At 38.7% G+C, this 26,090-nt stretch overlaps 1 protein-coding gene across 1 annotated transcript; it reads right to left on the bottom strand.

The window, feature by feature from the left end:
- Positions 1-1,302: 1,302 nt before the first annotated feature.
- Positions 1,303-22,409, bottom strand: anxa13 (annexin A13). Its single transcript, XM_036581830.1, has 11 exons — positions 22,299-22,409; positions 18,102-18,177; positions 16,526-16,620; positions 16,140-16,310; positions 14,540-14,573; positions 12,568-12,647; positions 8,808-8,876; positions 8,622-8,723; positions 8,435-8,510; positions 6,751-6,863; positions 1,303-3,980 (listed from the first exon to the last, which is right to left on the bottom strand). The coding sequence occupies exons 1-11, from the start codon at positions 22,311-22,313 to the stop codon at positions 3,861-3,863; spliced, it is 951 nt and encodes a 316-aa protein (XP_036437723.1). The 5' UTR covers positions 22,314-22,409; the 3' UTR covers positions 1,303-3,860.
- Between the last annotated feature and the right edge of the window lie 3,681 nt (positions 22,410-26,090).

Raw genomic sequence — 26,090 nt, 5'->3', positions numbered from 1 at the left:
CCTTTGAGTCACTATTTCACCAAAAGTACCAATACTTTCACCTTTTTTGATCTGACAGCTGTTAAATTCAATATTTATAAATTCAATATTTTATATATACACTGATCAGGCATAACATTACGACCATTACGATCCTTGTTTCTACACTCATTGTCCATCTTATCAGCTCCACTTACTATATAGGAGCACTTTGTAGTTCTACAGTTACAGACTGTAGTCCATCTGTTTCTCTGCATACTTTGTTAGCCCCCTTTTACTCTGTTCTTCAGTGGTCAGGACCCCCATGGACCCTCACAGAGCAGGTACTATTTGGGTGGTGGATCATTCTCAGCACTGCAGTAACATTGACGAGGTGGTGGTGTGTTAGTGTGTGTTGTGCTGCTCTGAGTGGATCAGACACAGCAGTGCTGCTGGAGTTTTTAAACACCTCAGTGTCACTGCTGGACTGAGAATAGTCCACCAACCAAAAATATCCAGCCAACAGTGTCCTGTGGGCAGCGTCCTGTGACCACTGATGACGGACTAGAGAATGACCAACACAAACTGTGCAGCAGCAGATGAGCTATTGTCTCTGACTTTACATCTACAAGGTGGACCGACAAGGTAGGAGTGTCTAATAGAGTGGACAGTGAGTGGACAGAGTGTTTAAAAACTCCAGCAGCACTGCTGTCTGATCCACTCAGACCAGCGCAACACACACTAACACACCACCACCACGTCAGTGTTACTGCTGAGAATGATCCACCACCCAAATAGTACCTGCTCTGTGAGGGTCCATGGGGCTCCTGACCACTGAAGAACAGGGTAAAAGGGGGCTAACAAAGTATGCAGAGAAACAGATGGACTACAGTCTGTAACTGAAGAACTACAAAGTGCACCTATATAGTACGTGGAGCTGATAAAATGGACAATGAGTGTAGAAACAAGGAGGTGTCAGAATGTCATGCCTGACCGGTGTAAAGAGTTTTATGTATTTTTCTATACTTTTCTCCTCAAATCCTAGTGCAGGCAAACAGCTTAGTTTAATGAGGTCATGCTAATCAGAATCTACTGGCTTCCATTCATTATTAGCCACGTTAGCATGCCAAATCTGCGCAGGCCCTTGCAAAGCACCCTGGGACATGGAGTCCAATATCTTAATGCTGCACGAAGCTTTATTATCAGAAGATAGAATATTCTTATCCCCCCCTCTGTAATTTTTCCAGATTATTTTCCCCATCTATGAATTTGAATGCACACTGTAAGACCACACAGAAACGTAAGTAAATATATGATATAAAACAATAAATATCACAACAATTATATCATACAATTAATACTTTATTGGGATATCCAAACAAGCAAATTGGTTTTACAGGCAGTTATTGGTCTCAGTTTCTTTCCACAGGTCTGACGTCTGGTCCCATCTGATGTCTGGAATAATTTCTATACCTTAAAATGTAGACACCATGCTTTGTCACTGACAAGATATAATGAAAATGCACTTCAAAATCTAGACTACTTGTTAAAAACCCAGCTGCCGTTGTGATAAACGTTGTGACAGGTGTTTTAAAAGACAACAGCAGACTCCCATCTGCGTTCAATTAATTCTTCCATCACTGCCATTAAGAGCTACAGGCCTAAATCAAATCTCTAAATATGGTCTATAATAAAAAATATAATATACTGTTAATGCATTTAAAATATATTATTTGTGTTAGTATTACAAGGACACAAGAATGTAACTGACCATGATACGAAAGAATGGCTGAAGCTCTGTCACATGACGTGTGGAACCGTCCTTCATTCACAGATTATGTTATAAAGTGACTGATTGTTTTATTGATTGTAAATAAAGTAAGAAAGGTCTTAATCGATATGTCTTATATGCTTCATGGAGTCATTCATAACGCACAAGTGTCATGCAAATAAAAGTGCATAGCATGTTTCTGTAACAGTCGTGATCAGGTTTCAGGGAGGAAGTACTGGCAAAGGAAAAGGTGCCTCACAACCTTTTCCACAACAAAGAGTGAATGCGTTGAACTTGAATTGAAGCACTAATTGGATTACTAAGCATTCTAGCTAGAACACTAAGCATTCTAATCAAAGCACTATACCCTCTAGCTAGAACACTAAGCATTCTAACTAAAACACTAAGCATGCTAATTGGATCACTAAGCCTTCGAGCTAGAACAAAGCACTCTAATTGGAACACTATATATTCTAGCTAGAACACTAAGCATTCTAATCAAAGCACTATACCCTCTAGCTAGAACACTAAGCATTCTAACTAAAACACTAAGCATGCTAATTGGATCACTAAGCCTTCGAGCTAGAACAAAGCACTCTAATTGGAACACTATATATTCTAGCTAGAACACTAAGCATTCTAATTGGATCACTAAGTATTCTAGCTAGAACATTAAGAACTCTAACCGGAGCATTAAGTATTCTAGCTAGAACACTAAGAATCTAATTGGATCACTAAGCATTCAAGCTAGAACAAAGCACTCTAATTGGAGCACTATATATTCTAGCTAGAACACTAAGCATTCTAATAGGATCACTAAGCATTCTAGCTAGAACACCAAGCATTCTAACCGGAGCATTAAGTATTCTAGCTAGAACACTAAGCATTCTAATTGGATCACTAAGCATTCTAGCTAAAACACTAAGCATTCAAGCCAGAACACTAAGCACTCTAATTGGAGCACTATATAGTCTAGCTAGAACACAAAGAATTCTAACTGGAGCACTGTACACTCCAGCTAGAGAAGAACTGTAGCTAGAACACAAAGCATTCTAATTGGAGCGGTCAGCATTCTAGCTAGAACACTAAGCATTCTAATTGGATTACTCAGCATTCTAGCTAGAACACAAAGCATTCTAATTGGAGCGCGCAGCATTCTAGCTAGAACACTAAGCATTCTAATTGGATTACTCAGCATTCTAGCTAGAACACTAAGCATTCTAATTGGAGCGCTCAGCATTCTAGCTAGAACACTAAGCATTCTAATTGGATTACTCAGCATTCTAGCTAGAACACTAAGCATTCTAATTAGAGCGCTCAGCATTCTAGCTAGAACACTAAGCATTCTAATTGGATTACTCAGCATTCTAGCTAGAACACTAAGCATTCTAATTAGAGTGCTCAGCATTCTAGCTAGAACACTAAGCATTCTAATTGGATTACTCAGCATTCTAGCTAGAACACTAAGCATTCTAATTGGAGCACTACACACTCTAGCTAGAACACTAAGCATTCTAATTGGAGCACTACACACTCTAGCTAGAACACAGCATATGTGTTGAATGTGCTGAAGCAGAAACACTGGCATTAGAATATTATGTTATGAGCGCTGCTTTGGTTATTTATCAACTTCTCACGTTTACCGTTTCACTCTTGCATTCTGCTGGTTAATGTTCCACCGTACGCTGCGTTTTCTCACTCTTTCCTGAAAAGGACACATTTATGCGGTGCCAAATTTGCTAACAGACAGCGTACAGACCTTTAAGACACTCACAAAATAGCCTTTTGTTCACAGCCCAGCACAAGACACCGTTTACGGAAGACTCAGCTGGGTCAGTTTGGCCATAAAACAGTGAACTGTAGGAGAAAGACACTGAACTGTTTACAGACACGGATGCATAGAGCTCAGTCAGGCTAAAAGGCTAATATAAGCGCACATCATACTGAATTCTTTCTCTAATTACCTCACGGGAAATACAGATAGTGTTGAATTTGAAGTTTGCTCGGCTCCTCCCATTTAACGAAGTTTCAAGTGTATTTGTGTGCAACAGAACCCACTGTAAGTAAGTAATGTTAGTTATTCTGCTTATTAGACTGTGCAAGTGGCCTCGGTCCTCTGCGTCTGCCTGTCTTAGTGACAGATGGCCACTAGCAGGCGCTTGAAGTCGCCGCTGCATTCAGAGCTGATGGCATCCTTCAGAGGCACGTCGTACTTCTCCAGGTACAAGTCCTTAATGGTCTCCAGGTCCATCTGTTCAAAAACATTTCACATTCAGATCATGGGGCAGCTCTACAAATGTTTTGTGCTGCTGCAAAACATATTAAGGTGCTAAAAAGTGGCTCTCACAATTTACTATATACAGTCACAGGCAAAAAACCTGGTTAAATGACATTTTGCTGTTTTTCTAAGCGAACACAAGTTAACACAACCTCTACAGAGAACAATGAGAACAAAAATCACGTTGTCTGCACATATAAGAGCACAATTTCTATTCATTTGCTGAATGTAACATACTGACAAAATTTTACAATTGTTTTTTTTTCCCCCAATGTGTTAAATTTAGCAAATAAACAGTGTGCATTAACGTGCAAAATGTGTGTTCTCTGTAGAGGATGTGTTACTTAATTTCCCTTCTGGTCATTTGACCAGCAGTGCCTAAACTTTTGCTTAGCTCCACATAATAAGATCAAAAAAGGACGGCCACTGCTGTTTTGTGCTTTTGCCTCATTGAATATGCATATTATTATAGGAGTTTCTCTTTCAAAGTACAAAATACTGCGTAAAAATTTAAAAATTCTGTATTATTATAATAAAATAATGACTTATTTTCTCAATATTTTGACCCAGTATGTTAAAATAAAGACTTGTTTTTTAAAAATGATTTATTATTTCAAAATAATTCTAGTTTTTCAAAGAGTAATAACTCAATACTTAGACATACAGTTGTACGTAAAAGCTGTGGTGCCCTCTACGCTCTCAGAAATAAAGGTAGTAAACTCTCTTGTCACTGGGGTGGTGCCCTCAAGGGTCCATCTCAGTACCTTTAGTCAGGGAACATAACTGTACCATAATCCACTGAAATGATATGTTCTAAGCTGTACTGACTCCACACACCCCGTCTCGTCTCCAGGCTTTTTATTTTACTGTTCTTTTTACAACATTCGGATATGAAAAGGTACAAATACGAACTTTTCACCTGGAAAAACATATTTAAGGTTCACAATCAGACCTTAAACCCACTGTTGTACCTTTGAGGGAACATTTACATTGTTTGTACCTTGATGAACAAAAACTGTACCTGCACAGAACCTTTATTTCTAACAGTGTATAGTGAACACACTTCTGCATATTTTAATACACAATTACTGTTTATTGTGCCACATTTGATATTTCATGATAGATTTTCATGATAGACTTTTGCAGAGGTCAAAATCTTAAGAAAATTGATCATTTTTTCAACATAAATCATTACTTTAGTCAAATATAGAGAAAACAAGTCATTATTTTAAGATAAAAAGTCAAACTCGACATAAAGAGTTAAAATATGAACATACAACTGCCTAGAAAAAGAGGGAAAAAACACAATTACAAACAAACTTTTTTATCCTTTGTTTGGACACAAGCTTCAATACAAAAAGGACACTAAACAGGGGTTTATATTGTGCTGCTCACGTGTTAATTACAAACCTCATCTGCATAACGTTCTTGGTAGATAATCTGCTAAACTGGCCACCCCACCAGCGCAAACTACCTACAGACTGTCAAGAATCAGTGCCTCTTGTAGTAAATTTGCCCTTTTGAGAATCATAAGAAAGAGAACACAGTGGACAGGCTGCGGTAGAGTTGTAGGCCAAGATTATTACAACTAATACTAAGACTAAAGATAGTATCAAGAGTAAAAGCATGAAAGCATAAAGAAAACAATACTCCTTGTGGAAGCTTCCATCCAGGGTTAGCCAGGCATTCCACTACAGGAAAGATTCAACCAAACAGACTAACCCTGAAAACATTTTGGAGTAACATAATAATTGTTTTTTCTTAGACTAAATGAGTGTCACTCAAAAGTTATATTGCTCTCAAATTTAGTAAGTTTAATATGTTTTGAGCTGACAAAGAACAAAACAACAAAGACATTTTTCACAGCCTTTCCGCACCAAAGCTGCCCTCAGTTGTGAAGGCACTGCAACTAATAAAAGCTAGCAGGTGGTCATGCGTCATGCATGGTTCTCCCTACGTTTCGTTAATCATTCAACAACATAAACGTTGATAGGTAATGAATTCCTTAACCTCTTACGCTCTGATCTTATGACTCGGTTACCAATCGTAACACTTATTATTCAGTAACCACTGCAAAACTACTATGTAAGTTGTGTATTTTCACAGTGAGGAACTGCTTGTAGTTTTAATGGGTTAAACTGAACTACAGCCAAAGTACACTCTTAAAAAAGATAGTGCTTCAAGGGTTCTTTATAAAGAAAATGGTTCTATATAGAATCATGAACACCCTTTGCATGATTAAAGGGCTCTTTGTATCATAAAAGCGTTCTTCAAACTGATGGAGAAAGAGCTATAGATGGTTCTGTATAGAACCTTTTAGAAAATGGTTCTATATAGCACCCAAAAGGGCTCTTCTATTTTTATGGTGTCAAGCTTGTAATAATAGAAGAACCCTATTGGGTGCTTTATAGAACCCTTTTTAAAAAGGTTCTATATAGAACCATCTATAGCACATTCATGCACATTTTCCATCAATCTAAAGAACCTTTTCATGATGCAAAGAACGCTTTAATCATACAAAGGGTTTTGTGAGTATGATGGAGAGTGTGCTATAGATGTATAATATAATCAGTATAATAATCAGTATAATAAACAGTATAATATAATCCATATGTAATTCACTGTATCAATCACAATAGAGGTTTGTTCACCAACTTGGATGCAACCTGGATTCTCCCAAGTGGGTATAAGGAAAGTGAGCAGGGACTGAAATGGGTCTTTAACAAAGCAGTAGGGGTCCTACCTCCGAACGGCCCACGATGATGCGGATGAGAGTGTCCTCATCTGTGCCCGCGCCCTTCATGGCAGCGTTAAGTCGCCGGGCTAAGTACAGTTGGGGGTTCTTAGCACATCTCACTGTGGACAAACAGATGAGTCAGTGCCTTCAGCTCAGTATATTTTCCTACTAAACATATAATTCAGAATACTTAGCAAAATGTCAGCATTATATATGCACTGTGTAAAAGGCAGAGACCACCCATCATTTATTTAATGACAAAAGGTACTGAACTGTAGATTTCTGAGTTCACCACTTGCCTCTGGGGTGCAGCGAAAAAGTTCAGCAGATTACTACTTTATGCAAATGAATTGCATTTAACCAATCAAGCAAGAGTAGACTGGTAATGGCAAACATAAAACCATCTCCGAAAGCAGAGCTGGGCAACCTCGGCTCTTTTTCTCTTCTTTGGATTCATAACAGTTTTATGTGATACTGAAAATATCAAGATTTATACATTATTGTTGAGGTGAAGATTTGGAGGGAGGACATTCGATTGGACGTAGTTATAGCGCTCAAGCAGGAAGGCAAATTTTAAATTATGCAGAGCTTGTAGGTTACTTGCTAAGATAACTTGCTTGTTAGTAAAAATGGCATCTGCCCGTTTCCCGGGCCCCGATGATGGCCGCAAGAGCCAGCAGGAGGGCAGGGCCTGAACTCCAAGCGGGGCGAAGCCCGGCGAGGGCAGAGGAGAATTGCGAGTGAGTGGGGGACGGCGCGCAAATCCCGAGCACCGCCGAGTGACGGCGGGAGGAGGACGTCAGTCACGAGAGAGGGGACAATGACGATGACGGTCACGAGAGGCACGAAAGCGGAAAACGACTCCCAAACTCTGCCGTCCGGGCCCCGCCCTCTTTTCTGCAGCGAGGCCGCTTCACTCCACCTCACGTTCCATCCAGGTGGGCGAGCTGCGGCGCGTGGGCGGTGACAGGGAGGCAGAGCAACAAGCTCTCCTTTCCTCTCGGCTCAGGTGCCCTTAATGAGAGCCAGCTGTGGCTGATCTGGCTCGCAGTGTGAGCGCCTTTTAAAAAGAGCATAGAGAGAGAGAGTAAAGAGCTAAAAAGCCTGAGTGAGAAAAGGCCTGAAAAGTCGAGCTTGAAGTCCCTGAAAAGTGGCCAGCATAGCTTTGGCTTTGTTTCATTTGTTGTGTTTGTTTGGTGTAGATAACAAAGTTAAGGGCTGCTGCGAACTTGAACCCTGCCTCCAGTGTCCTCCCTGAGCCCGGGGTAGCACGTGACGTGCTACAGTGAGATTAAGAGAAATAGAGAAATAAACTGCTGCCTCGTGTGGATGACTGATGCACTTTAAGAAAATTATTAAAGCATAAACATAAGCCTATATTTTATTGTGTTTGTAAGCTACAACTGTTCACAAAGGAATTTCCCTTTAAAGAACAACATATTTATTATTTTTCAAGATTACCTGAACTTGTTTATAGATCAAAAACTTGAACTTGATTATAGAAAAAACACCTATTTTAATATTTCATATTTTACCAATAAAACCCATGACAAAACCACTTTCTGGCTTATTATACTGACCAATAGTTTAAAATAATATAAAAGACATTAAATAAATTAAAAAATAAATAATAATAGGAGCTATTTCTATATAATCTACTTTTTATATTGATTCATTCTTTAATACTGACCCAGGGAGATGTAACAGTCTTTCAGGGTTCCAGAAGTTTCATTCTCAACGGCATCCAAGATATCCGTTCCAGAAATCTAAGACAATTAGGGGATGAAACACAATCTGTGACTGACGGCTCTCACAGACAGTTTGACACAGCAGTGGCCTTGTTTCTACAGACTGAGGCAGACAAAAGACAGACTCACGGCTTCATAGGCTTTGAAGGTGGCCTGCAGCTGCAGGTAGTTCCTGGAGGCCAGAATGTAGCTGAAGGTAGACTCATCAGTGCCAAAGCGGGCCTCTCCAGCCTAGGAGAGAAATACAAAAACTTAGAACCAAATAAAAACTTAACATAGCATTTTATCATCTTCACACTAAACCAAATGTCCCACCTCAAACAGTGATATGGCGTCTTGTTCAGCCAGACCCTCATCCACCTCGTAGCTCTCATCTCGATTGCCCTGGAGGAAAGACCACAGTAGTAAAAGAACTAATCTTACACCAAGAATAAAGGTAATGGGGAATAAATCTGATTTAATTTAAACATAAATATTACTACCTGCATTTAAACATACCAATGGCTCTGATAGGAACAAAATAAACAAATAACACAATTAAACTGGTGTAATATAGGATTTCTAGTGTAGCACAATAATGATATGTTGTTGTACCTTGTATAGTCTCTCACTGGTCTGTGTTGCATACTAAAGCTTATTATTCAGTAACTACAGGGACTTTAATGCAAACTGGCTGAGCTATTCTTAGCTTATAGAAGCGTGTAATAAAAGTCTGGACCCACAAAAGTGAGCCCTGGACATTTAAGGGGTTAACTGTCTTGTTATCTTGTGATCGGGAGAGGTACGAGTTAGTTAGCAAACAAAGTTTGAAAAGTTAAACAGTACAAAACTTGGATTAACCTACTGAAGAAAAGGAGACAAAGCTCAAATATTGGTCAGGTGTCTCTTTAAAGGGGGATTATATTCATTTTGCAAAAAAATCTGCATAAATAAATCATTGAGGTGACAAAGTCATTCAGAGTGGTTTGGTGTGAAATGCTCTGTTCTAGAGAAACTAACAGAATCAGAATTTGTCTGAAGAGTTTAATGCCTCTGAAAGCTCCCTCAGAGATAGTTATTACATGAAATGGTTATGCATGCGTTGCCTGAAGCCTGAGACACTGTTTTACAATAGATACAATATATTCATGATGGAGGAGTACAATAGAGAATAAGGCCAAATAGTGCCCAAAGAAAGCTTATTTTTCAGATTTAACAGTATTTTACTGTCAACATTACATATAAACACTCAGAAGACACGTCTGATATCTGGTTCATATCACCATCAAACATTCAGAGTACGACTCTCTATAGAGAATCATTTCACACCAAACCACTCTGAATGACTTTGTTTAGATCTCAATCACTGAATTACGCAGAATCTTTTAAAAAATGAAGGTCAATATTCAGTTTAATAATATGATCATACACATTAACATATATTCTAATCAATAAATCGCCTTGGAAATGTACACTGTGTCCAAAAGTATCCAAACAGCCCTTCTAACAAATGAATTCAGCTACTTTGAGTGTTCAAACTGTGCACACAAGGCTTGTATAATCTTCATACAAAAACACTGATCAATAGAATGGGACACAGCTGCACATGGGCCTACGATCACCATGCCCAATGCCAAGTTTTGGCCAAAGGGGTATAAAAAAACCTCAGTAATGGGCTGTGGAGCAGTGGAACTGTGTTCTCTGGAGTGATGGAGCTCCAGTGCCTTAGGGATGAGTTGGAGTGATCCAGAACTGATCATCCAACATCAGTACCTGACCTCACTAATGCTCTTGTGACTGAATGCAATCAAATCCTCACAGCAATGTTCCAACATCTAGTGGAACACCTCCCCAGAAGAGCAGAGGCTGTTACTACAGCAATGGGAGACAAACTCCCCATTAACACCATTAATTCCAAAGGAAACGCTGGAGGAGCGGGTGCCTATAAACTGTTGGACATGCAGTGTGTGTTCACACTTCGGTTCAGTTAAACTGAACCTGGTGTGATAGCTCTGTTAATGTGGTTCATTAGAACAAATGACAACGCTGTCATAGGAACCCTGGTGCACCACATAAGTGGACCAAGACCTCAGTTTTAAACGAACTGTGGTGCAATTTGTTTGAAATATGAACACAAAACGAAAGCAAAGTCGTCAATACGGACCAAACACAGAATACACCACTGTCTGTTCTCTACAGACCTTTGCTTCGTGCAAAAGATTCATTGTTTTGATACGTACATGTGTTTTATCCCCTCGAGCTCTGAATCAGTAATTATAGAATGAATAGTTTCACATTATACAATATTCTGTATACTGCATACATCAAATATACTATATATTAATGCATCAAGTTTTCAACATTTTAAAAAAGCAGTAAGACATATTGAGGCTGTGTGTTTTTACCACGTTTTCTCCCCATCTCACATAGTGGGTCAAAGACACATTATACAACAGTTAGTTCCGGCCACGCAAGCTGATTGGTTGAGAAGCGTTCTAATCGTGCTGTTATTTCGCCATAACATCACAGCTTTTTCACAAACACTGTATCACTCCGCTGAGACGCCGTTGCTAAGCAGCGACTTTGACAGCCGTAGGAGACGCTCAAGCCATTTGAACGTTTTTACTTCTTACTTTGCCACAAACAGAAAATGGATACGTTTAAGATCACATTTGACCAACAGCCGATTTGATCAGAGTCTGAAGATGAGACGACACTAAATTCCCAAACTGTCATCACCACTGAGCAGCTTTTCAGTCGGCAGCTGTGACAGAAGAACAGCTGAACAACCTGGAATCAGCCAGAAATGAACCCAGTACCATTCGCCAAACTAAATGGGTTGTAAGATGCTTTACAGACTGGCTGGAACAAAACAACATTAATATTGATCTGGCAAAAACTGTCAAAACTGAGCTAAACTTGATATTTCTGCAGTTTTATGGCTCAGTCTGTTTTTCAAAAGGCGAGGCTTACAGCAGACTGTGCAGCGACTGAGCGGAGTTCGTTACTCTGACGTAGCAACGAGCTGCTTGTTAAGGAACTATAATTTGGCGGAAGGAACTGCGAACATTAAAACATATTAAGTGCCAAATTCACAGCCCAGTTTATGTATTTCTTACTTTATTTAACTGTTGTATAGAAGCAATAGAACATGAGAGGGAGTATGTTATCGCGGTATCACTCCCTCTCGTGTTCAATTGCTTAAGTAACGCAGAAATGGCTTGTTGCTGTAGAATATCATAAGATGGGTAAAACTAGAAAGGGAAAATTTGTGAATGAACTTTAAGTTGGCTTGAAAAAGTCACTTCAGAAGTTAAAGCAGTTGCAGAACAATGCTGATGACTTTGATTACAAAATTGGGTTTATATAGTAATTCCCTGTGCTTGTTATGGTTTTGCTAGCCCAGGTGGTCAGTTTGCCTCTTATTATTAAGACTATTACTATTACTTTTTACTTATAATTACTCTAATAATAAGACTATAAGATTATTACCATTATGTTTCATGTATTATTATTATTCTAATAATAAGATTATTACCTTTATTCCATAACAACATGCACGTAAAACCCACAAGCTCTGTTTAACCAGCCTACAGCATGACTCAGAAAGTGTGTTGAATATTATCCCAGTGATCCTCACCAAATGTACTTTATCAAATCTGCCCAATCAGTCATGACTTTCTTGTTCATATGACTATGTTTTCATCTCTTGGTTCTATGTCAAATATGTCTTTGTGATTGCTAAGCGAATCAGAACTAAAATGCAATGATATTTCATTTTCTGCTTTGGTCTGGACCAAATTAGAAACATAAACAGGCCCTCAGTGTTTGGCTTCTCCACTCTGTTGTACACAGGAAAGAGAAACGTCAGAGCCAGTCTTCAACAGGAAAGTGAAACAGAGCCCCTCAGCCCGAGGCATGTGACCGATCCTGGCCTGAAGTGTGTCTGAAATCAGAGCTGAATGCCTGCCTGTGCTGCTCAGGCCAGAGGAAAAGGGAGGGGTTCACTGAGAGCTTGATTTCACTCCGGAGAGCAAAGAGGTCATTTTGTAAGCTGGCGGGTGTCCATTTTGATAGAAGCAGAATGGCTCTGTACCTGAAGCAGCATGGTCAGCAGCCTCTGGACATGACCACTGGTGTCCCCGGCAATGTCCGCCTCCAGATCCCTTTCATGCACTACAAAGAAAAAGGTATAATTAGAGGATGACAGAGGATCATGACTGTTACAGTGCAAACAGAAGTCTAATAAGCTGTCGATGCAGGTCTTCTGCCCACAACAGCAGGGGCATCAAACTCAAACATGCCATGTTAAAAATCTCAATAAATCTGCGGGACAAAGCGCACCTAAGTTTTTTACAACAGCGTTTTAGGGCCACTGTTAATAAAAATAAAAACAGTAGACTTTGAGAAAAAAGTCATAACATTTCGAGAAAAAAGCCATAATATTTCGAGAAAAAAGTCGTTACATGCATTATTCACGTCACCAACAGAGCAATATTAATAATGCAATAATGCATTATAATGCATATTGCATTTAAAACATACGTTTCCTCTATGTAGATTATTCATGCCACGTTGACTCGGTGACTTTGACTGTAAATATGAGCAGCACTGCATGAGCGCAGGAAGCGCCGTAAATTCGATAAGTAATCTGTCGAAGCATCTAATCATGCTGATATGAAAACTGATAGAAAAGATCCCTGTGCTGATAAAGAGAGAGCCCAAACCTCACCTAAACAAACCAGACTCAGTCCTGTAGACCATGCTTCATTCAGAAACAGCTTTGTAATCTCTACCTTTATTTTTTAAAAGAAATTTCAATGCAGCTGGTTTCAATCTGTTTCTACTGCCTAGTTTCTAAGCTTTCAAACAGCTTTAGCCATTCATCATATTATTCAGCTTGACTGGCTGTGTTTTGTTCAGGGATAGTGAAATGTCTTTTAATTGATGTTTACTGTGATTCACTGTTTCGCTCTAAATAAAATACTAAAAGGACCACTGGGTTTTCTCATGTACTTTCAAGTTGGAACAGATTTTGAGTTTTACAGAGTAACTCAGAAGTAAGGTAATAATGTGTTTTTCCGGGATGTAAATTAATCCCATTACAGTTTGAGAGAAGTAACTGGTCATTTGTAAAGGATTACTTTTTTGAATAACTACCCCAACACCAGCCACAAATCAGCACTGTGACACTCATCCTGAATCATCACTCACTCATCAAATCGTGTTCAGTTGTTCTGTAATCTCTTATGTGGTTTCTGACACTGTATGATACATCATTATCAACAGAACGAAACAAAAATACATTGTATAGCTAAAAAAAAGCAGTAGCAGCCATCTAGAGGCCTTTGGTCTGTAATTTTGTCAGTTTTATTGCTTAAACATTTCTCTTCCCATCACATTATTATTATTTCTCTAGGTTCTAGTGTTTTGTTTTATTTAGTTTATGCATTTGTGAAAGCGAAATATAAATATAACTCATTAATATAATTTTTTATTATTACTTATTTTGGTCCAGGGCAAAACTAAAGAAGCTCCAGATCAGACCAAATACTTCTTGGCTGACTACATTTGAGAAAAGGGAAAAAACATATAAATTCTCCATTAAGCTATTGCTTTAAAAGGCATAAAGACAACAGTGCGTATTCATCTTCTCACAGTTTTAGCGCTAATCCAAGGTCAGTATTTATCAGTAAATATAATATCCTAATGAACATAATCACACAGAGGGAAAAACTGATCATAAATTTGTGCTCTTACTCCAGAAATTCAAGTACAAGCAGCAAAACATCATCACGTTTGGAGTGTGGATCTCTCTGAGGGGAAAGGGTGTTCCCACAGAAGATCTGCCTTGTGTTTCTCCCTCATTTAATTAGTGTGGTTAGAGGATGGAAAAGACACTGCTTTCATTTTTCACACATGAAGGATGGCCTTCAACTTCTCAAGTTTCACAGTCCAGACTGAAACACTTAAGCAGCAAATCAGCTGCTTTAATTTACACTTTACAGCATTACAAAGATACTGAACTCATTTCTAAAGCTTTTGCAAAAATACAAATCCATTCTTACCCTGGAAGTAGGTTTCTTTGTAAGTGGCGATCTCCTGCAGGAAAAAGAAACAAGGGAAAAATGTTGTCAACCTCCTAAATCAGAAAACAATGTCTGTTTCCTTCCCACTGTCACTCACGGCTTGCTCATTAGGGGCTTGGGTCCAGATTTCTGTAAAGCTGCACTGTTACAATGTCCACTGTGAAAAGAAACTACGCAAATATATCACTGCTCTCGGAACAAAACCTCGTATCTCCACTTTTGTAGTTTTTTAGTTTTTGACATAATTTAAAAATGCTTGCTGTCCTTTTTACATTGTGCATAAATTTCACAATGAATGGACTAAAACAAACGGCCCAGAATTACTTGGAAGAATGTCTGCTTACACTGACTTACACTGACATTGACTTACACTGACTTACACTTCACTCTTGTAAAGCTACCATTTTGGAGATACAAGGTTTTGTTCAAACAGCAGTGATATGCAAATTTAACTGAACTGAATTAAATACAGCAGGAGTTAAACAATTGTTTTTGCTCACTTGGGTGAAACAGTAGTAGATACGGGCAGATTCCCCAAACTTTATTTGACTAGCAGCGTTTTTGTACAATTCCAGAAACGTATATACAGTTTTACTGGCTCTGTTATATGCGAAAAAATATTTTGTAACACGGGTTGTGCTTCGGACCCCTTCCCTAAGCGGATGAATCTGATGATCGTGAAAGGGAATTCAAAAAGAACTCAGTCAAAACTTGGTGAAGGACATGAAGGGTGTAAAGGAGAAGGACTTCTGAGGATGTGAGTGAATTAACTTAACTATTATCATCATGTCTTCATCAATATGATGTTAATTTCATGTTAAGCTAGATCTCCTTTTCGAACCTGTGTGTGATGTTAATGTGCAAACACATGAAGTGGAAGATGTGATATCAAGATATCAAAATATTTCACATCAAGATATTAAGATATTTCATATCGACATGGTCTGACAAACTCCTGCAAACGCCTCTGACTTTTGAATTATTACTCCAATTCCCAGAACTCCCTTGACGATTACATAACTGTCACACCACCATCCACAGCCAATCCTCGCTCCCCTTCACCTGAATGCTAACCTCCTACACCTGTCTTGTTTGTCATATTGTGTGGCTGGTCACATATAGTATTTAAAGCCTAGGCTTTAGTTTAGTCTTTGAGAGGTATTGCTTCATTTTTTTTGAGCCACTGAGCGTTTCCCCTTGTGTTAATTTTGCCTTCCTGTGTATCGGACTGTGTTTTTAGATTATCAACTTTCCCTTTTTGCCTTACCCTTTTGGATCGTGTTTACCTGTCTTTGTTTTGCTTGCCCCTCTGTGTTTTTGTCTTGTTTTGGATTTGTGCCTGTTTTCTGACTACGAGTTTATATCACGTTCTAATAGTAAAGCCTACTTTCCTCATTTTATCCGGGAGCGCCTGGTTAGTTCTGTCACGATCTCCTGACTCAGTAATGCTACTTCTTTTTTATTTTGATAAAAAACCTCACACAGAAGTGCTTTAGATCTGTTGCGCTCCTACAGTGCTTTGGGCAGTAACTGAAAAGTGCTGCATGACTAAAACACAGTATAAAGAGATTTGACATACAGCATTAGAGGCAGAACAGAGGATCTCCACTAGCACATCCTCGTCAGTGCCGGCTCCCTTCATGGCCTTGCGCAGCTCCTTGACGGTGAACACGTGAGGCGGATCCAGCATGGCCAGGATGGCCTTCTCAAAGCTCCCCGAGAGCTCGCTCTTCAGCACCTCCACCAGCTCCTGCCCCCCAAACACAACACATAAGACAAAACTCAAACAAAATTTTTTTTTGAAAAAATCAGTCATATTTTTGATTTTCCAGAGTATTAAGTTTTTCTATAGTGCCATCAAGCTAATCACTTGGCACTTTTCTTGGCTAACATACAGCTGTCAGACCTTCTTTAAAGACTTTTAAAACATTTAAAATGACCAATAAGAACCTGTGCTCTACTTACATCATCATATTTTTCAAAGTATGCCTGCTTTATCTCCAGTCTTTGAGCAGCCGAGCGGTTGGCCAGGATATCGATGATGGCTTGCTCATCAGTGCCTGAACACACAAGAATGAGAGAGCATTATGTGATGGGAATGTCTATTGGACCTCCTACAGTCAAATACTGTAGAGAACAAAAGGTACAAGCCGGAAATGATGTTACTTTTTTTATCAATTATCAATTACACAAAATTATGAGTTAGGCTTTTTTTTTTTTAGATTGATAGTGGTTCCAAAACGCACTTCGTCATATTCTTCATAACTTTCATATTTCATAAGCTACATTCAAAAGGTGGGGGTCGTATGAGAGCTGTAACTGTCTTCTCTCCAGTCAAATAGATGGGTGATGTAATTTTAAACCCTTATAATAAAAGAAGCTAAACTCACAATTTTTTTGTCTACTGAAAGTCGACCCATTTTTCCACAAATCTGAGCTATAAAATATGAACAGATGGCGTCTCTTCAGTGATCTGCTCTGTAAACATTATTCTTATAAAATAATACAAAGAGCGTCTAAGATTTTTGGCTTTCAGCAGTAAATTGTAAGCATATAGCAATATGTGTATGATCATAAAACACGTTCTGTTAATTTGAGGGGAGCTTTTACCCCAAAAAAATAAATAATAAATAAAAAATACATTAAAAAATTAATAAATAAATAAAGTATAAATGTATGTTGGCTTCATGCAGTTACTGAATAATTTGCCTTACTATTTGGTCAGATTCAGATGGATAAACCAAAATATACCCTGGTCAATAAGAGGTTAAGCTATCTGTTAGACTGCATTTCATGTACAGAAAATGATAATATGCTGTTCATTTTGATATAGTCAGAACAAAAACAGCTTCACATATAATTACCCTACAAACAAATTACATGTATTTCTACATTTTAATACTGTTAAAGGGGAACTCCACCAGCTTTTCAAAACTTCTCCAAAGTTGAACACTTAAGTTGTAAACCAAATCATTCAGAGTAGTTTGATGTGAAATCCTCTGTTCTTCAGAAGCTTACAGAGTAGGAACCAGACGTCTGAAGAGTTTAATGCCTCTAAAAGCTCCCTTACAGAAAGTTATAACATGGAATGGTTATGAATACAACCTGATGCATGAGAAGCTGTCTTAGATTAGTTTTGAGAGGAAATGTTGGTCTAAAAAATTCATTCATTTGGAGGCAAATGCAGGGCATGAGGAGGCAAAGCAACATCCAAAGAAAACATTTTTTCAGATTTACTGCTATTTACCATCATCATTACACAACATCACAAAACTCAGAAGACTCGTGTAGGTTGTCTATATTTGTGTTGTAGACATTGTGACCCCTGGTTCCTATCACCACCACTGTAAAGACATCAGGGCCTGTAAGTTTCTCTACAGTGAACCATTTCACACCAAACCACTCTGAATGACTTTGTTTACATCTCAGTGACTGAATTATGCAGAAATAATAAAAAATGTGGAATTTCACTGTAAGAGGTTTATAAAACATCTGGGAGTCGGCACAGTAAAGAAAAGGTCAGCTTTGACAGACAGCTTACCTAAGCCTTTGCAGGCTTTGCGGATAGCCTTGATATCAGCCACAACATCGAAGTCTTCGTATGGAAAAATCGTTGGCTGTAAAGTCAGACAGACAAGGTTAGTTTTATTCATCAGAACTGCTTTGTTTAGGTGCATCTGAAATGCTACAAACACAAAAAAAATTAAATATGCGAGTTTACATTAGGGTACTCGGTTAACAACTCGAGGTGCCAGTATTTGAATAATGAAATTACTATTTAGTCTTTGCTTTATTACAGAATGATGGAGAAAAAATACAGACAAACAATCCAGTGAAACGCTGATGTTATGTTTTAACAGGGCAGTAAAACGTGAAAGCTTTGCTGGTATTTGCGAGGAAGCTGAAAGGTGCTGAAAGAAGTTCTACTGCAGTTCTACACGATACTCAGGTGTTACATCGTCTTTTTGACCTGGAGCCGGATTCACGAAAACTTTCTTAAGAAAAAACTTGCAAAGGTTCTTAAGACAAACACTAAGAAGTTCATAAGAATGTTCTTAAATGCAATTCTTGGAAAAAAAGAAGTTCTGAAATATTCACTTTAGAGGATTCAGAATTCAGAACCATTGGCCAACTGTGTTTAACCCATCCGCGCAGTGAAACACCCACATACAAAACCTATAAACTGGATCTCAGACGGCGTCTCTTCAGTGATCTGCTCTGTAAAAATTATTTTTATAAAATAATACAAAGAGCGTCTAAAATTTTTGGCTTTCAGCAGTAAATTGTAAGCATATAGCGATATGTGTATGATCATAAAACACATGTTCTGTTAATTTGAGGGGAACTTTTACCAAAAAGAAAGAAATAAATAAAATAAAATTTTACATTTATTAACTGAATAATTTGTTACTGAATAATTTGTCGATTTGGGCATGTAAATTCAGATGGACAAACCAAAATATACCCTGGAGAGTAAGACACTTCCGTGAATCCGGTCCCTGATACTTTTGTACTTCTGTTCAAGCTGTTCTTGGAAAAGATACTCTTACTCCTACTCGAGTCTTTATTCCACTGAGGCAGCAGGACTTTCACTCCAGCACGGGTTCAGGTTACTCTCTGCTACGACAGCCTGGCTGCTACTCTATCCAAACAGTCAGAGCACAAAAGCAGCTGCGGCGGGGGCCTCTCGGCACAACTAAAGCCAGCTCTCCTCTCCCAGGCCCCTCCACTCCTGATCCTCTGATGATGATTCACAGCGTTTTCCCCACGCGTATTCCGACAAGCCCCGCCCACCAGCGCCGGGATTGGCTACCAGCTCATACTCACAAGCAGTAAAAAGCTTATGCTATAAACACAGTGACTTCACAGTTTACTCAGACACCAAAGTTGAGCTGTTATCCAGAGATCTGGACAAAGGCACACAGTGGCGTGCAAAAGTCTGGGCGTCCCCGGTCAACTGACGCGCTTTGTTGAAGTGAAAATGAGTTACACGGAACACAGTTCTGCGCATTTTAATGCGTGAATAAACAGCAGACAAAACATAATAGACAAGACAAAATACAAAACATAAAATGTAGCCTGTGAAAAAGTTATGGCACCCTATTGTATTCGATGTTTTATTTCTTTTTCCTCCCCAATATGTTAAACTGTTATACAAATGCACCAATCAGGCATGACATTATGACCACCTCCATGTTTCTACGCTCATTGTCCATTTTATCAGCTCCACTTACTACATAGGTGCACTCTGTAGTTCTACAATTACAGACTGTAGTCCATCTGTTTCTGGACTATTCTCAGTCCAGCAGTGATACTGAGGTGTTTAAAAACTCCAGCAGCACTGCTGGGTCTGATCCACTCAGACCAGCGCAACACACACTAACACACCACCACCACGTCAGTGTTACTGCAGTGCTGAGAATGATCCACCAACCAAATAGTACCTGCTCTGTGAGGGTCCATGGGGGTACTGACCACTGAAGAACAGAGTAAAAGGGGGCTAACAAAGTATGCAGAGAAACAGATGGACTACAGTCTGTAACTGTAGAACTACAAAGTGCACCTATATAGTAAGTGGAGCTGATAAAATGGACAATGAGTGTAGAAACAAGGAGGTGGTCATAATGTTATGCCTGATCGGTGTATACAGAATTTGTGGACTAAAATTTGCAGAAAAATGCCATATTCAAATGTGTTCCCTGTAGAAGATGCATTAACTTATGTTCACTTAGAAAGTCAACAAAACATGTAATTTCAACATGTAAAAACATTTACACACATGTCTGAGAAAGAAAAACAGAAAGGATAGTTATTACCATGTAGCTACTAAATTGCAATAATATTAGAACCCAACCTTAAGACAGTCATTACAACACAGATTTGAGCTGAACTGATCTTAAAAACTACTACTGAGTTTGTTTTCCCAACACAGACTAAGCCTAATCCCAGATTAAGCATCATTTTCTTTATTGTCCCATTTTGTAAGTCAGTGAAAAGCCTTAAAACGTGGCCTTTTTAACAGTGAGGTCTAAATAAGACTGGAGCAGCATCTCTGGAGTACATGCATAAAAAAGATGGTTCTTCAAGGGTTCTTCAGTAAAAGGAGCAGCTCTGTTCAGAACCATGAGTTCTAAAGAACCATTTAATGCTTAAATGATTCTAATATAGAACCTTTATGAAAAGGGTTCTAAATGGCACCAAAAAGGGCTCTCCTACTGTTACAAGCTTGACATCATAACAAAAGCAGAACGCTTTTTGTTGCCTTACAGAACTCTTTTCAAAAAGCATGAAATGGTTCTTTAGAACTCATGGTTCTGAACAGAGCTGCTCCTTTTACTAAAGAACCCTTGAAGAACCATCTTTTTATGTGTATATTCCAGAGATGCTGCTCCATAATGTTTGTATGTTGAAATGGTTCTTCAGATTGATGGAGATTGTATTGTATATGGTTCTACATAGACCTTTTTGTAAATGGTTCTCTATAGCACCAAAACAAAAGCTTGTAACAACAGAAGAACCCTTTTTGGTGCTATATACGCCCTTACAAACGATGATTCTTCAAAGGTTCTTTAGTAAAGAAGACGGTTCTGTATAGAACCATTACCACCCATAGAGCCTTTTGCATGATTAAAGGGTTCTTTGCATTGTGAAAGGGTTTTTCAGCCTGATAGTGAAATGTGCTGTAAATGATTCTAATATAGAACCTTTATGAAAAGGGTTCTAAATGGCACCAAAAAGGGTTCTCCTTTTGTTACAAGCTTGACATCTTAACAAAAGTAGAACCCTTTTTGGAGCTATGCAGAACCCTTTTCAAAAAGGTTCTGTACAGAACCATAAACAGCACATTCTCCATTAATTTGAATGATGTGAAGAACCCTTAAATCATGCAAAGGGTTCTTTGGGTGTTCATGATTCTATATAGAAACATTTTTAGAACAATTTGTAGAACAATTTTCAAACAGGTTCCATATAGAACCTTATACAAGACACTCTCCATTAATCTGAAGAACAAGTTAAGCATGAAAAGGTTCTATATAGAGCTCTTGGTTCTAAACAGAGCCATCTTTTTAGAGTGTAATGAAGGTTTTCTCCTCTCCACTAATAATCAATCTCAGCTCAGGAGGGCGGGGTTTTCCGGAAAACGGGTGGAGAAAAAAAATAACGGGTCAGTGACGAATTCCGCAGAGGAGCGGCCTCTTCCTCTTTTCCTCCTGACCACAGTAAAAAACGCGAAACTTAAATGACCAAAACGGACTTAAATTCTCTAATAAAGATGCAAACAGTGTCACTTTAAGGTGTTAAAAGCCGAAGTCGGTATAAAGAGACGACCATCCCGACGAGGCTGAAGTTGGCTTCCCCCTGTTCTCCAGCGTCTTGTCCTGATTTTCCCTTTCCACCTTAAATGGTGCAGCAGTTACGTTACGGACTGACGGCGTTCTAATAACAACTGCTGCAGCATTTAAGGTGGAACGGGAAAATTCACTGCCCACACCTCCTCTAGCTTCTAAGGCTATACAACCCGCCTCTACATCTTTCCTCCGCTTATAAATTCACCTTTAGCTCCAGTCTCGACTCATTTTCATCACTTTTCTGGACGAATCGAGCTGTTTTTTTCTTTATTTTGCTTCTCGAGCTAATCAACTTAGGCTACTGGCAACGTCATCGCTTTTAGCTGCTACAAACACATCAGTTAAAAACACTACATTCACGTCCTGCACTAAAAACGAGCGACACTCACCTGACAGTTTCCCATTTCTGTTATTTTGTTGAGTCAGACTGAATAAAACTCGAGCCGGAGTCCTGTTGGGAGTCACTAACCGAGGCTGCTCCGCTGCTGCGCATGCGCGAAGGGCGGCCGGCCCTCGGTGTCACGTCACGGTCACGTTGCCAGGCAACGTAGTGCAAAATTCCACCGATTTTTCATCTTTTTTGCGTACTTTAGTGGTTGAGATGTAAACAAAGTCATTCAGAGTGATTTGGAGTGAAATGGTTGATTGTAGAAACTCAGATTTCTTTACAGTGGTGGTGATGGGAACCAGGGGTCATGATGTCTATAAATATAGCCATTTTATTTATCATTCAAAACCACCAGTGAACCTACACGAGTCTTCTGAGAGTTTATACACCGATCAGGCATAACATTATGACCACCTCCTTGTTTCTACGCTCATTGTCCATTTTATCAGCTCCACTTACTATATAGGAGCACTTTGTAGTTCTACAGTTACAGACTGTAGTCCATCTGTTTCTCTGCATACTTTATTAGCCCCCTTTTACCCTGTTCTTCAGTGGTCAGGACCCCCATGGACCACCACAGAGCAGGTACTATTTGGTTGGTGGACTCTTCTCAGTCCAGCAGTGACACTGAGGTGTTTAAAAACTCCAGCAGCACTGCTGTGTCTGATCCACTCAGACCAGCGCAACACACACTAACACACCACCACCACGTGAGTGTTACTGCAGTGCTGAGAATGATCCACCATATATATATATATATATATATTGTGTGTGTGTGTGTATGTGTGTGTGTGTGTGTGTGTGTGTGACCCCTGGTTCCTATCACCACCACTGTAAAGAGGTGAGTTTCTCTACAATGAACCATTTCACATTAAACCACTCTGAATGACTTTATTTACATCTCAGCCATTGAATTTGGCAGTTTTCAATTTCTCTTCAGCAAACAAGTAAAGACTGAAACAGCATGCAACAAAGGTGATACTGAATAGTATTATCACTATTATACTGAATAGCCAGCCATGAATCATTTTAAATTAAAAATGTGAATTAAATTGCGTTCTAGTATTGATGCAGATGTGTTGGACTATATGTTTTTTGTCAGTTAACTAAAAACATAGGTAAACATACTGCCATATCTCTGCCAGAAGTGGCCCAGATCTGTTTTAAGACATGTGGGTCATATAAGCATGTTTTAATGTTGCCCACTTTTGGCTCACATGCAGTTTGCTGGTGCTGATAGTGGACCACCTATAGCTGGCATACATATGAGTTGACTACAGAACGGATGTTAGGCATGCAGGCCAGAATAGAGCCCTATGCCATACAGCTGCATACGGTTTGTATCGACAGTTGTGGGCCAATTCTGCTGTGAATGTTGTGGACCAAAAATGTAGCTGGGCCAGATCTGGGCCACATTAGCTCTACTCACTTTACAGTATGTGTGAAACCAATCTGGGCCAATGACCCAGCCGTACACTGGGGCAGTACAAGCCTAAGGATGTGGCTCACAAATGGGCCAGCCGCATTGTGCTAACTAGGCAGCAGTGCCATATGTTTGCCAGAAATGGTCCATATCTACATGCTGTCTGGGTAGTTTTTAACAGCTTTTTGGCAGCTGTTTAACATCAATCAGGGTTTTCTCACTGATCTTTCTTCTGTATGATCTCAGTGTGACTGTTTATCTTTTATAATCTTACCTTTGATCTTATGCTAGGGTGAATTTATCATCAAAGCCATCCACTTTGATAAGAATCAAAATAGTCTATTGAAAGTTATTCACTTAAAAAATCAGAAAAATGTACATTTTACACATTTACATTTCTGTGCAGTGTTTTCCCACTGAGTGCTGTATCTAGTTACAGGTTATGACCCCTTGCAGGGCGCATTCACACGGGGATAGTCAGAGAGATAAAGTTGGATGCTGCTTTCACATTTAAACTAAGTAGATGTATCTGGTTACTACCCACCTCTGGGCTTAAGTCTAGGGTAACATTGCAAAAGCCCTGGGGCATTAGCTCATACCCTGTTTATTCCCTTAAGGAGAAGTGAGTTTCATTAGGACTACACCACAGTTATCCAGTCTGCCTCCCACTTTTTAATTATAGTCTTAAGCAATGCTAACCACTGCTTTCTGGGAGGAGACGTGAGTAATGTTTTCCTGTGATGACGGCCTGTATGGATGAGCAGCCTACTCGTCTGAATCAGAGACACCAACAGTGGTGGGTAGTAACTAGTTCCATTTACTCAGTTCCACGCAGGCTTCAGTACAATTTGGATGGATTTGTACTTTTCAAAAGAAGTGATAGGAACCAGACATCTGAAGAGTTTAATGCCCCTGAAAGCTCAGTAACAGAAAGTTATTACATGAAATGGTCATGAACACTGTACTTGAAACCTATGACAAATTGACTGTTTTATGATAGTTTCATAATGTAGTTTTGGCCATGATTTATTTGTTAATTAATTCGTGGTATAGACAGACAGACAGACACAGACAGACAGACAGACAGACAGACAGACAGATAGATAGATAGATAGATAGATAGATAGATAGATAGATAAATACAAATAGAAATGTACAAAAATATGCCATGAAAACAGGTTCCATATCCTTAGTACATACAAAATCATCACTAAATTAGCAATATGAGCGTATAAAGAAAAAAAAAGGAAGGAAAAGACCTGAAAGACTTTTTCACTTTTTTACCGTCATCAACATTACATATAAAAACTCAGAAGACATGTAGGGTAACTAAGTAGATTCTGTATCTGTATGCTGTATCTGGTCACTACTTATAGTAAATAAAATGGCGATATTTGTGATGTAGACATCTTGACCCCTGGTTCCTATCACCACCACGTCTGTACATTGAACAATTTTGCATTAAAGCTCTCTGAATGACTTTGTTAACTGACTATTGTGGAAATTTTGAAATATTGGTGGAATTCCCTTTTAATCCTTCACATTTAGTTTAGAATTAAACCGTCTGTTTTTGTTTCTGTGCCTTTAAGAGTTATATAAGATAATGAGCTCTGTTCTGATTGGCTGTTCTGTATTGGTCTCCAGTCCGTCGCAGGAATACATACACACGCACACGCACACACACACTAACACACATACATATATACACTGATCATATATATATATATATATATATATATATATATATATATATATACATATATATATATATATATATATATATATATATATATATATATATATGTATATATATATATATATATATATATATATGTGTGCGTGTGTACTAATTACAGTTAATAACTCAAAATCCATGAAATATTAAATACAATATGTAAAAATACACTGAAAAAAAGACATCTTAAGTGAGATCATAAATCTTATCCATACTGTCTAATCTAATATTTCTCATTATGAGGTTGTTATAATTATTATAATATTATAATATATATAAATATTGTGGTTATTTAACTTTGTAGACATTTTTTGCTTGAATTAAAGGGCCCATTCCAAGTAAAACTGGGGCGACCAGTATGCTTTGAAACTTTAACATACTGTTCACTCCCTGGTCCATACAGTCCATATATGGAAACTAAGCTGCAAAGTCATCCTGTTTTTTAATGAACTGTTTTTGTGACATCACAAAAACCAGCACACGTATTCAGCCTACAGCTGTTTAGCTCCGCCCACTCACATTGAAGATATGAGGAGTGTTTCGGACGGGACTGTTTTGAATAAGCCCCAATACAGGATAGCCAATCAGGACAGAGCTGATTTACATATATCAGTCTTAAAGGTACAGTAATAAAA

This window comes from Colossoma macropomum, unplaced genomic scaffold, assembly GCF_904425465.1.
Source record: "Colossoma macropomum unplaced genomic scaffold, Colossoma_macropomum, whole genome shotgun sequence".
NCBI classification, from domain to species: Eukaryota; Metazoa; Chordata; class Actinopteri; order Characiformes; family Serrasalmidae; genus Colossoma; species Colossoma macropomum.
Note: the sequence above shows the minus strand (reverse complement) of the source record. Positions and strands in the feature narration are given on the sequence as shown.

What these genes read in the sequence shown, in the direction of transcription:
- anxa13 (XM_036581830.1), bottom strand. An exon ending in ACGCCATATCACTGTTTGAG is followed by an intron (nt 8,724 to 8,807) that starts GTGGGACATTTG and finishes TTTCTCTCCTAG; the next exon opens with GCTGGAGAGGCCCGCTTTGG. An exon ending in TCATCGTGGGCCGTTCGGAG is followed by an intron (nt 3,981 to 6,750) that starts GTAGGACCCCTA and finishes GTTTTTGAACAG; the next exon opens with ATGGACCTGGAGACCATTAA.